This window comes from Aethalodelphis obliquidens, unplaced genomic scaffold (assembly GCF_003676395.1).
Source record: "Aethalodelphis obliquidens isolate GAN/ISIS:26980383/991018 unplaced genomic scaffold, ASM367639v1 scaffold89, whole genome shotgun sequence".
Taxonomy (NCBI): domain Eukaryota; kingdom Metazoa; phylum Chordata; class Mammalia; order Artiodactyla; family Delphinidae; genus Aethalodelphis; species Aethalodelphis obliquidens.
This window is the reverse complement of record NW_020838033.1, coordinates 129,072-141,547: the sequence shown is the minus strand read 5'-3', so window position 1 is coordinate 141,547 and position 12,476 is coordinate 129,072. Positions and strand designations below refer to the sequence as shown.

General features: G+C 44.8%; 1 protein-coding gene across 4 annotated transcripts in view; it reads left to right on the top strand.

The window, feature by feature from the left end:
• The first annotated feature begins 2,901 nt into the window (after positions 1 to 2,901).
• NME1 (NME/NM23 nucleoside diphosphate kinase 1) overlaps positions 2,902 to 12,476 on the top strand; it is a 12,191-nt gene continuing 2,616 nt past the window's right edge. The window contains exons 1-3 of one of the 4 annotated variants that reach the window (XM_027094294.1): positions 2,986 to 3,009; positions 5,168 to 5,268; positions 10,530 to 10,659. In XM_027094294.1, coding sequence (XP_026950095.1) covers positions 10,534 to 10,659 — 126 coding nt within the window. In that variant the 5' untranslated portion in view covers positions 2,986 to 3,009; positions 5,168 to 5,268; positions 10,530 to 10,533. Of the gene's footprint in view, positions 3,010 to 5,167; positions 5,314 to 10,529; positions 10,660 to 12,476 lie in introns of those variants that run through there. The other 3 variants (XM_027094296.1, XM_027094295.1, XM_027094298.1) reach the window with 3 other exon arrangements.

Genomic DNA, 12,476 nt, shown 5'->3' with positions numbered 1-12,476 from the left:
ACTTACAGCAAGTAAGGAGAACACCAGGGATCTTTCCCAAAGCAGTATCTCCCCAACAGCAAAACTGTGGAAGTTTTAAGCTAAGGGTACACGCGTATTCATGAAGGGGCTTGAGCAGAGGAGAATTTAGCATAGAATTGGGACAAAGGTTAACAGAGTCCAAGCTTTAGTTGATTGAAGTCATTAGGTTCAGTAAAGGTCAATATTACTATTAATTACGTTTTGACCAGTCTGGGATCTCAGCCTGTAGTTACCGTCCTCCAGCTGGGTGGGGGCTAGTTCCTGCAGAACTCAAAGATATGTATTAGATTGTTACGTTTGTCTCTTGGATATAGGAAGAACTAGGAGGAATTAAGGGGAGGAATTAGGACTCTTTTATTACTGAGCTATTGTTTCCTGATTGCTTTCCCTTTGTTCCTGCATTCTTTAGTTCCCTTAAATCATTAATTACTGAGACCTCTTTGAGGGCAAGAATTGTGGCCAGGCTTGGATCACAAAGTGGCTTAGGCTAAAAATGGCTTCTCTTAAAGTAAAAAACAAACAAACAAACAAAAAAAACCAAGGTCAGTTCTCTTTCTCTGGGGACCCCTTACCCTATCTACTTACACTATAATCATTTGTGTGCAAGTTTTTGGGTGAACAGAACATAAGTCATTTTCTCTGGGATAAACACCCAACAGTGCAATCACTGGTCATGTGGTAAGCACATGTTTAGTTTTATAAGAAGCCAAACTTTTCCAGAGTGGTTGTGTACCATTTTACACTCCTGCCAGCAATGTGTGAGCGGATCCAGTTTCTCCACCTCCTTGAGAGCATTTGGTGTTGTCACTATTTTTTATTTTAGCCATCATCAAAGGTGTGTAGTGATATCTCATTGTGGTTTTAATTTGCATTTCCCTAATGGCTAATGATGCTGAATATCTTTTCATGTGCTTATTTGCCATCTGCATATCCTCTTCAGTGAAATATCTTGTCTTTTGCTCATTCTCTAATTGGATATTTTTTTAACAGTTGAGTTGTGAGAATTCTCTATATAGTCTAGATACAAGGGCTGTGTTGTGTATGTGGTTTGCCAATATTTTCTCCCACCCTGTAGCTTGTTTTTTCATCCTCTTCTCAGGGTCTTCTGAAGAGCCAGAGGTTTTCATTTTGATAAGATCCAGTTTATCAACGTTTTCCTTGTATGAATTGTGCTTATGGTGGCAAGTCTAAAAACTCTGCCTAGCCCTTGGTCCTGAAGATTTTTTACCATGTTTTTTTCCTAAACTTTTTACAGTGTTGACTAAAAAAACCCACACAGCCTAAAAGTAGTGAGGTAAGTTTTATTTGATGACCCTACTGATGACTATAGCTTGGGAGACAGTCTCTCAGATAGCTCTGAGGAACTGTTCCAAAGAGGTAAGGGAGAAGCCAGGATATATAGTTTTTGCTGAAAAAAACAAACAAGAAACATGTTAGTGGAACATCAAAAGATTACTGCTAATCAGTTTAGAGAACAGACTTGTGGTTGCCAAGGGGGAGAAGGGTGGGGGAGGGAAAGATTGGGAGTTTGGGATTAGCAGATGCAAACTATTATATATAGGATGGATAAACAACAAGGTCGTATTGTATAGCACAGGGAACTATATTCAGTATCCTGTGATAAACCATGATGGAAAAGAATATGAAAAGGAATATTTATATGTATAACTGAATCACTTTGCTGTACAGCAGAAATTAACACAACATTGTAAATCAACTATACATCAATAAATTTTTTAAAAAATTACTGCTAATCACACAAAAAGCTGCATTGGATTAAAAAAATACGCTCATTGAAATTATTCATTTGATACGCATCTTAACTATCTAGGGCCAGTACCCTGTTTTTCTCCTGATTTCCCTTCAGTGTGCATCATTGGGGAGGCTACAGTGGCTGATGGCTTGATGTCAGGCAGCAGTCTTTGTTTACTGAAATGGCAGGCAACATTTTCTTTCTGTCTTTTTTTTTTTGTCCACATAGTTTTACACTTACAAAACTATGATCCATTTGGAGTGAATTTTCATTTAAAGTGGGAGGTTTAGGTAGAGGTGTTTTTTCTTCTTCTTCTTTTGCCTATAGATGTCCCATTGCTCCCGCACATTTGTTGAAAAGGCTCCTGATTCTGCTTTGTATCTTACCCCATCCATTCCTCCTACAGCAGTCAGAATGATTTTTTTTTTTTAAATGTGTATCAGATGATATGACGCCCTACTCAAAATCTTCCAATCACTTCCCACCAAAACATAATCTTGCTGCTCTCCAACCGCAGTTTCTAGTGCTCAACGCCCACTATAACACTGGCCCTTGGGTAATCACCAGAGTTGCTCCCTCACTTCATGCAGGTCTATTCTACTGCCACCTCCTTTAAACTTTAAAGTAGTTTACTGCTTCAATCTTCCTTCCGCCCTTGCCCTGCTTTTTCTTAACAACATTTGCATACTATGATATATTTCATATTAATTTGCTCATTTATTTATTGTTTGTCCCCATAACCAGCTCCAACAAAGTTTACTGTTATACCCCAGACCCTGAAACAATACCTGCCACACAGAAGTTACTCGATAAAAAATCTGCTTGACAGGCTGGAAAGAATGAGTAAATGTAAAACGAGGGCGACCGTCTACTTTTAGGTCAGGCGCTCGTTCAGACTCAATGAAAAGTGTGAGCGCCACCTCGCGGGAAGCCAATTTGCTCGAGAAAACGGACAGTCACAGAATCTTAAGGAAAAAAAAAAAAAGATGGCGGTAGCCAGCCAGAAGAGCAGGAAAAAACAGTACCGGAAGTTTAACTTTGGAAATTGCTCCCTAGAATGACATCCGACTGTCAGGAGGAAGCGTAGGCGAGTGGTGTTCTGCAAAATGGGCCCTCCCGCAGCGGATCTGGGCAGAAGCGTTCCGCGCGGGCGGGTGCCGGGAACCACGAGGGGCGGGGGCGCATTTCCGGTGCCGGTGGCAGCAGAAGGAGTTGAAGCCCAAGTAGCCGGATTGGTGAGAAGGGTTCGGGGTACTGAAAGGAAAGGGAGAGGAAGGGGAGGGGGAGGCGAAGAGGTCGGATGAGTTCCGCTCTGAGAGGTGGCCAGGGTGATGGGGTGGGAGGGAAGCGCCTTTCGACGGGTGCAAACCTGTCAGCTCACGTCCCACGCCACGTGGACTCACCTTTGTCCGTGGCTGCTTTTCTCATCAGGACGCGACCGCAGGGGTTGTGCCTTATTTGTTTCTGTCTAGCGCAGTGCTGGGCTCTGAATGAATGACAGGTGTGTGTCAGGTGGATGTGGAGGACACTTACAGGGACTGTTTGTAGCTCTTTAGCTACATTTTCTCCTGGGGAATCCATGCTTGTCTCCAGCTTCCCCCGGGAGATCTCCGCCAGTTCTTGGGCTTTGTCTCTTTTTCTTGGAGGTGTAGGGTGATTATCATTTAAGACATTTTCTTTGCTCTTATTGAGTGCTAGGCCCTGTGGCTAGGTACCAGGGACAGACACAGAAGTAATCCATTCGTGTATACAGGCGGCAGGCCAGAGGAGAGACAGAAAACAGAAAATTCAAACATATTGTTAAGATGCTGAAATAAGAGGTAAAGTACAGGAAGATAGAGCCAGGAGGTGGTGCTGTTATCCACAGAGGGATTGACTTTCAAGGTGAACGGACTCCTTTCTCATCTTGTGGAGACAGAGCAGGTCCTGAGCCCGATCTTTTTCTCTGTAAAAGGAAAAGTCTGGAATAGATACTTTCTAGGCTTCCTTCCAGCATGATGTTGCATATCAGATATTACTCATGGCAATAGTTCTCCCACAGTCCACCGTTTATTGGTTAGTCAGAATATTCATTATATCTCATGATATAGCATAAGTTGCATAGGGTTGGGAAATCTGGACTTTGGTCCTCATTCGGGTGCCCTAGATCTGTTTCCTCATTTGTAAAAGAAGGGGATTGTAATGAAATAATCTGTAAAACCCCTTCTAGTTCTAATACCATGACTGTGGCGGTAGGTCAAACCATATTTTAGGCTGCCCTGTACCAGACATCACTTTCACATTATCACTGTGGTGTCCCTCATCTGGATAATTGAGAGATAGTGTCTTTTTTTTTTTTACATCCCCTGCCTTAGTTCTGCCACAGTATTGGGTACACAATAGATGCTTATGTTAGTTCAAAAACTGGATCCTGTACACAGAAGGAAAGCAGAGACTGAAGAGAGGCAGACCACTCCACAGGTATAATGAGCAACGGAGCTTGAGGCCTATCTTGGGTGGTTGCGAGACGAGTAGATCTCTGCTCTCGCCCACGAGGATTTTAAAAGTATGTGTAGAGGCCTTCACTAGGTACAGTCACATGTTCAGTTCAGATGGTCTCAACAACACCTTACTCTCTCAAGGCTGTGTCCTTCGAACAGCCCCTACTGTGGGGACAGTAGGCAGACTGTACATTCCAAGGACAGGGGTGGGGGTGAGGAGCCTCCAGTTTCTGGGTTCAGCTGATAGTTATGACCTCCTCCAGTACTCCGCCGCTTGTGACTGGCCCTGGCAGTCTCACCCACTTCTTCTGCAGGGTCAGAAGTGTGCCCTGAGAGGTTAGCAAGGGGTTCTGCCAGCATGGCGTGGCTCATTTTGGCAGCTCTCTGACTGCAGTGGAGGCAGATGCCACAGCAACAGTATAGAGGCACATCGAAGAGAAAGCATGGATTAAGATGAGTCCCCAAATAAGTAACAGTTTTCTCTATGAAGAGCCCCATAATCTGAACCATTGATTTCCTACGTCCCCTTATGAGGCAGTAATAATGTCCAAGGCTCTTCTGTTTTGGAGGACAGCTTTTCTCATGAAAGATATTTCAGTGATTGGTAACGACAGGCTTTGCAGGCTGTCATTTAAGGCTTGCTGGGTGAAGTTAGTAAGGGCTTCTCTGTATGCTATAATGTCCTCCAGGCCAATGGAGGGGACCAAGATGGTGGCTAAATGATTGTACCAGTAGAAAACGGATCATGCCCATCTGGCCTGGAGGAGAGGGAGGTTGGTGGCTTTAGGAACTTGGCCCGGTTGTACATACCATACATATTGGCCGGGGCAGGCAGCGGTGGACTGGGGGCAGGATATGCCAGACCAGGAACCCCACCTTCTCCCCTCTTTCAAAGATGCATGTTTCATTCCAGCTATAGCACATTTCAACAGTCGGGCTTGCAGTAGGACAGCAGGATCCCAGTGGAGATTGAGTAAGTCTCCTTTACCCAGAGGTGTGAATTCACCCATCCCGGTGAGACATCCCATTGCAAATTCCAGTAGATAACTCCTTTCCCAGGTATGATGGGGCTTAGTGTTCTCAGCAGCACAGTACACGGATCCACAGAGAAAGGTGGGGCAGTGGCTGTTTCCCAAAACTTCCTTACTTGTATGGCATTGGGTGTCTTGTCAGGGGTCCCCAGTCTGGCATTTGGGGCCGTAGGTTCTACTGGTTGATCATTCAAATGCATCAGAATCTGGGACAGTACTTTAGTCCACCCGACCAAGGTGTTTTTACCTGTTAGTAATTTAATCTGATGCTTTACTCTTCCATTTTTCCTTTCTGCCAGTCCTGCTGCCTGTGGGTTATAGGGGAGATGGAACTTCCATTTGATGTCATATTCTTTTGCCCAGTCATGACTTTTTTTTTTTTTTTTTCAGTCATGACCTTTGAAATATAACCCCTGATCACTGTGTATTCAACAAAGGTATCCATACATGGTCTTAGCTTCTCTAATCCCGATAGCGGCAGCCTGGTTTGTGAGGCAACAGGGGACAGCTTGGGTTGGGCCAGATGCAGTGTCCACAAACACCAGAGCATATTTAGAACCCTCACTAGGAAGGAGGGAGCCACTATAATCAATTGGCCGATTTCACATCAGTTGGGAGCTCTGGTGGGTGGCCCCAGACTCCTCTGGCAGTGGCCTTGGGTGTTGTTTAGAACACACAGGACATGCTATTACTGCATTAATCGAGTCACTGTATTTCAAAGGCGGTCCAGCATCCTTGGCAATATGTCATCCCCCTGGGCACTTCAGTGTTCCCTCTCCTATGCACCCAAGGGTCAGTTGCTAGGACTCATTTCTGGCCCAGGGCATCAGCTTCTTGATTGCCAGAGGATGTCAGTGCCTTATGAGCCAGGGTGTGGAAGACAGTGAGGAGTGCCTCAGACTCTTGCAGGTGAACCCAAATGTCTTTTTACGTATCCAGACCCCACAAGGCTTATTTATGATCATTCACCTCTTGTCTTTCCATTGTCTAAGCCATAGGGTCAATCCCTTTAGAACAGCCCAACTGTCAGTGCAAAACATTAATGGCCAGGGCTCACCAGCCCGCTGGAGGCTGCCGTTTGTTCCTCTTTCCAGGCATGTGTATATCAGGCATCAGTGGGAATTTCCCACGCTCCCTCTCTACAGGCCGACACAGGAACAGGGCCAGGACATTTGGAGGACCTACATTCTCTACAGGGCCTAGGAGCGCCCACATTTCTAGACAGCGGGCCGGTGGTAGGGTACCCCTCTGCTGCAAATAGACGTGTCATTTAGTCAGTGTGGGGGGGTTTGAGCCATGGCAGAGGTGGGTAGATGGAACATATTCTGAACAACCCCTTCAAAGGAAGGGAAGTTCTTACCATGATGTGCTGTTTCTTTGTGAGAGGCTGTACCCGGAGGAATGCTGTGTACACTGCTAGAAGCTGTTACTCTGTGGGGGTGTATTGGGTTTCTGCCCCCTTCCAGGGACCAAAAATCCTAGGGGTACTCTCTTTCTGTTGTCTCTCCCACAGTGCCCAACCCAGATCTGCTGGAGTCACAGACACATCTAACTCAAATGGTAGTCCGGCTTGGGAGATGCCCAGAACTTCAATTTGCTTCACTAATATTTTTGCCATCTGAATGGCGGCCTGCTGCTCTGATCCCCAGTCCCACGTATGCCCTCTCATTACCAGGTGGTGTAAGGGATGGAGGCCCTGTGCCAGATGGGGAATAAAAGTCCTCCAAAACCCCCAAATTCCTACCAAGGCTTGCACCTCTTTTACATTCTTAGGGGTTGGATAGGCTTGTACATTATCAATGACAACTTCTGGGACAACTTGAATCTTACCCAAACGAAGGACGGCCAGAAATTTTACTGAGGTGCCTGGGCCTTGAATTTTTTGTGGATTCACTGCCCATCCTCTCCCTCACAGATGTTCCAGCAAAGCCTGCAGAGTGTCCTGCAACAGGGGCAAGTCTTCACATGTGAACATTATATCATCAATGTAATGGGCCCGTTTTACTGAAGTGGGGAAGGGGAACAGGTGCAGGTCTTGGGCTATAATCCCATGACATGTGGTGGGGCTGTGCAGGTAGCCGTGAGGAAGTCCTTGAAACGTCCATTACTGTCCCTCTCAACATGAAGGCGAATTGATCTTAGGTATCAGAAACCTGTGCTTGTTAAAGTTTTTCCATAAAAGTCCTTGAACGTGAAGCATTTTTGCAGGAACAGTTTTGCAAAACCATCAGAGTACAGCAATGACAAAAGACTTTAAAATGGCCATGGTTAAAGATCTGATGAGAGTTCATTATAATACAGTCGACAAGGGAATTTGATTGCTTTTGTGACATACATTTTAAAATTATAACTAATAACATCATATCAGGACATATCAGATTTTTAGGAATTTCATACAAATATAGCCCAAAGAAAGTTTAACATCACTTCTTTTTTTTTAAAATTTATTTATATTTATTTATTTTATTTTTGGCTGCTTTGGGTCTTTGTTGCTGAGCGCGAGCTTTCTCTGGTTGCGGCGATCCGGGGCTACTCTTTGTTGCGGTGCGTAAGCTTCTTCTCACTGTGGTGGCTTCTCTTGTTGCGGAGCACGGGCTCTAGGCTCGCGGGCTTCAGTAGTTGCGGCATGTAGGCTCAGTAGTTGTGACTCATGGGCTCTAGAGCGCAGGCTCAGTAGTTGTGGTGCACGGGCTTAGTTGCTCCACGGCATGTGGGATCTTCCTGGACCAGGGCTCGAACCCGTGTCCCCTGCATCGGCAGGCAGATTCTTAACCACTGTGCCACCAGGGAAGTCCCTAACATCACTTCTTATTTGACAGAGTTTCCCATATAATTTAATATATCAAATAGGCTAATTAGTTTAGTATCTCTCTTTTATAAGGAAAGAGAATACGTCTTTTGAGACGTTCCAGGGGCCCTCTGGAAAATCCCAAAGTTAGTTCTAGGTCAGCATAACTTTATTTAGAATTAGATTTTGGGGAAGCTTGTCAAAAATACCAAAAGGTTTTAAAACACTAGATTAAATAGGATCTTAGCTCACTGTGAAACAATACTTAGTTTTCTATTTAACTTAAGTGACAAAGACTCCAAAGGCAAATACAGAAAGTTACGTAATTGTAAAAAAAACCTTAGCTCTTTTAATAGAGGAGATTCAGTTTTCTTAAGTAATTGAAGATGTGATAAAGACAACATGAAGCACAAGAAATTATTTGAATAAAACCACAGAATCTTTTTTCTGGGCAGGTTACTCAAAAGGTAAAGGAAAACCTCTTACAGTCCCATAAGGAACAGACCAATAGTCCAACAAAACTTTGTCCTTTGAGCAGATGAAAGAAAATTGTTTCAGCTTTATATAAGTACACTATTGATATCAAAGCTTATTTTTCTTTAGGCCAACTAAATAGAGCTCTTTTACAAGTTAATTTTGACAATACTCTCTGGAGATAGAAAAACATCACCTATATATAATAAATCCATAGACATACGAACATACTGACAGACACAAACAGAGAATCCATAGCTTTCTCTCCAGAACTTTAGCCGTGAATCAAGTATCCACCCACATGGCTGAAGCCTTTTATTAATATTTGCGAGAAGATTTTAAAAATTTGGGAATTCCGTGGTGGTCCAGTAGTTAGGACTCCACGCTTCCACTGCAGGGGGAATGGGTTTGATCCCTGATGGGGGAACTAAGATCCCTCAAGCCGCGCAGCGTGGCCAAAAAAAAAAAAAAAATTTGTACTTGCCTTTGATGAATAATCTTAGGGAAACTGTGGACTAGATTTTGTGGGAGGGTGCTCCTATAGCAGTCTGTGTTTTCACCACAGCCCCCCCCCCTTTTTCCTTGGTCTGTGGGCAGTGTTTTAGTTATTTCCTGTGGTGTTTACATTTCAAAGATATGGTAAGATTTATAACTTCAAGGAACAGAGAAGGAATGCAAGTTTTCTCTTAAGAGTTTTGGGGTGTATTTCTCTATTATCAGAAGTCTAGGGTAACAACTATTTAAAGTTTTTCTTTGTATTAGGCGTTGGACAGTATGGGGCGCTTCATCTCTTTCATTCTCAGTCACCACAACATCCTCCCCTTTGTGCTCCTGACTTTCCCAGGGTTTCTGTCTCTTAGTGTCCTAATCAGGCTTTGACACAGCACTTGGACATTAATCTGCAGCAGCTTGTGCTCTCCTAGCTTTGTCATATGACAAGCTAAGATCTCCAATTTATAATCCTGCTCTCTCATCTTGTCTGCCAGCCCCAAAGCTGGCAGAGCAGTGGACACCTGCACGTTCTTCTCTAACTTCAGCTCTTCTTCCAACTGTTTAACTCGAGCTTCAGCCTCTAGTTGTGCATCTGTGGCCAGTGGCCTGCCCTCAGTAGAGGCCAGCCCACTGTGGCAGCCATTCATTTTCCTTCTTTGCTGCTCTGTGTAGTTCCTCTAATAAATGCAATAAAGCAGCCGGTGTTCTTGGGGCATCCTTGTTTTCATGTGGTGGTCTGCAAGTATCAAACATACAGGCCACCCTCCCCACATAGAGGTCGATGTTCAGCTTGGGATTTCCCCCAGGGATGCCTCTTTCCCAAGGCCCATTTCTTCAGTCTCCTGGCTGGCTCACAAATTGTCAGTCCACACACTGGCCCCTGTACAGAGAGGACCAGGAGAGACCAAAGAGGTTGACCACTCCAGGTTGGAAGGTAGCAGTTTTAATAAGTAAGGGAACAGGCATATGAGGCTTGTCTTGGCTGGCTGCATTGTACCCACCCACCAGAATCTTAAAGTTTATATAGTTTATATAAACTTATATAGTTTAACTGGGTTCAGTCACATGTTCAGTCCAGATGGTCTCAACAACACCTTACTCTCTCAAGGCTGTGTCCTTGTAACGGCTCCTACTGTGGGAACAGTGTACAGAGTGTATATTCCAGGGACAGGAAAAGGGTGAGGAGCCTCTGACTGCCTGAGTCCAGATCGAGGGTGAACTGGCAATCATGTCCTCTTGACATGACTTAACAGAAGCTTATTAAATCAAATGAAATAGAAAGTATAGGCCCTGCTTTTGGACCCTTCCCCACTCTGGGGTATTAGTTCATAGATGAGGGGACTGAGGAGGAATTAGGTTTTACCAGAGTCCTGGAGTTGACGTTGCAGCTTTAAACCAGCTTTATGGAGGTAATCCCCTTGAGAAGGATAATGATGTAGGCAGGATATTGTTTGTTGTGTTGTTTCATCCCTCCACCTGTCTGTCCCCAGGACCATGGCCAATAGCGAGCGCACCTTCATTGCCATCAAGCCCGATGGAGTCCAGCGCGGCCTTGTGGGAGAGATCATCAAGCGTTTTGAGCAGAAGGGATTCCGCCTTGTTGCCATGAAATTCATGCAGGTACGTGGACTTCATTCTTGCTGTTTCTATTATTTCATAGAAATAGGAGAACATCATAGGTCAGCCTCTCTGTTTCTCCCTTCAGCTCATTCTAGGCGTCTCCATTTAGGGTGAACACAAATGTCCTAAAACCCGGAAACTCCTCGGTGGCATCTCCGCTGAGTCTTGGAGCAAAAAAGTTATTTGCGACTTTCAGAAGTAGCCTCCCTTTCCTCTTGGCAATGCAGGGTTCCACATATGACTGCAGCACTGTGATTTCTGACGCAAAGCCCTGGGCTTGTTAGAGCTCCTGATCGTGAGCTTCCTGAGCAGATAATTTTAGAGACCCCCCCCCCCACCACTGTCCCCACCGTTTGAGGCAGGTTGTTTTTCAGCAAGGAAGTCTTTCTATCATTGTTAACACCTGCCTACTGTCTAGCATATATTAGGCACCATCAGGGCATGTAGAGGAAAGTTGTGATTTTGCCCTTGGGGCGGCCCATCTGAAACAGCAGAGGGCAGACACACTTGCAAGATACCTACAAAACAATATTTCAAAAAATGCAAAGGATTGATTGACCAAGAACCCATCTGCAAACAGACCTGGGAAATAAGAATTTACATTCTCAAAGCGAGTACATTAGGGGATCATCTTTTTTTCTTATTAAGAGTCAACTTTAATGAATGAATCAGAAAAAAAAGAGTGGGGGGCGGGTCACGCAGCTTGTGGGATCTTAGTTCCCTGACCAGGGATCGAACCTGGGCCCTGGCAGTAAAAGCGCCAAGTTCTAACCACTGGGTCGCCAAGGAATTTTAAATTTAGTTTGATTTGCATTTTAGTTCCTGTGTGATGTTTTAGAAAAACTGTGTTAATATAAAAGGGAGAAGACTGAGGTTAATGCTGAGGGGAGAGTGGGACAGAATGATTCGAGCCAGGTATTGGACAAGCAGTGCTCTCCAGAGAGTTTGTATATTAAATTAGGGTTTTTTTTTAATGCAACTTTATTGGAGTATAATTGGTTCACAATACCGTGTTAGTTTCTGTTGCACAACAAAGTGAATCAGCCATATGCATACACGTGTCCCCGTATCCCCTCCCTCTTGAGCCTCCCTCCCACCCTCCCTATCCCACCCCTCTAGGTCATCACAAAGCACTAAGCCTATCTCCCTGTGCTATGCGGCTGCTTCCCACCAGCCAACTATTTTACATTGGGTAGTGTATACACGTCAATGCTACTCTCACTTCGCCCCAGCTTCGACCTCCCACCCCATGTCATCAAGTCCATTCTCTATGTCTACCTCTTTATTCCTGCCTTGCAACTAGGTTCATCAGTTTTGAAGGTAAAGTGAAATCAAAGTATTGTTGATCGGATATTTACCACGTGCTGGGCGCATGTGTTTTTTCATCTAGGTCTCATGACAACCCAGAGAGGTACTTAATCCTTTTCCCGTGGTTGTTAGTGATAGGAAGCTGAGGCTTGGAGAAGTTAAGTAATGTGTGGTTATCCAGTCAGTGATGCAGCTGGGATTTTAACCCAGGTCTCTCTGACCCCTAAGTGCATACATTTTGTCCTTTATACTGAGTTTCCTATCAAGGGCATGGACTTGGTGAAGAATGGGAGGAGGGATAGCTGCCATGAGCCTACAGGGTTATTTATTTATTTAAATTTTTTTCTTTAAAAAAAAAATTAGAGGGCTTCCCCGGTGGCGCAGAGGTTGAGAGTCCGCCTGCCGATGCAGGGGACAAGGGTTCGTGCCCCGGTCCAGGAAGATCCCACATGCCGCGGAGCGGCTGGGCCCGTGAGCCATGGCCGCTGAGCCTGCGCGTCTGGAGCCTG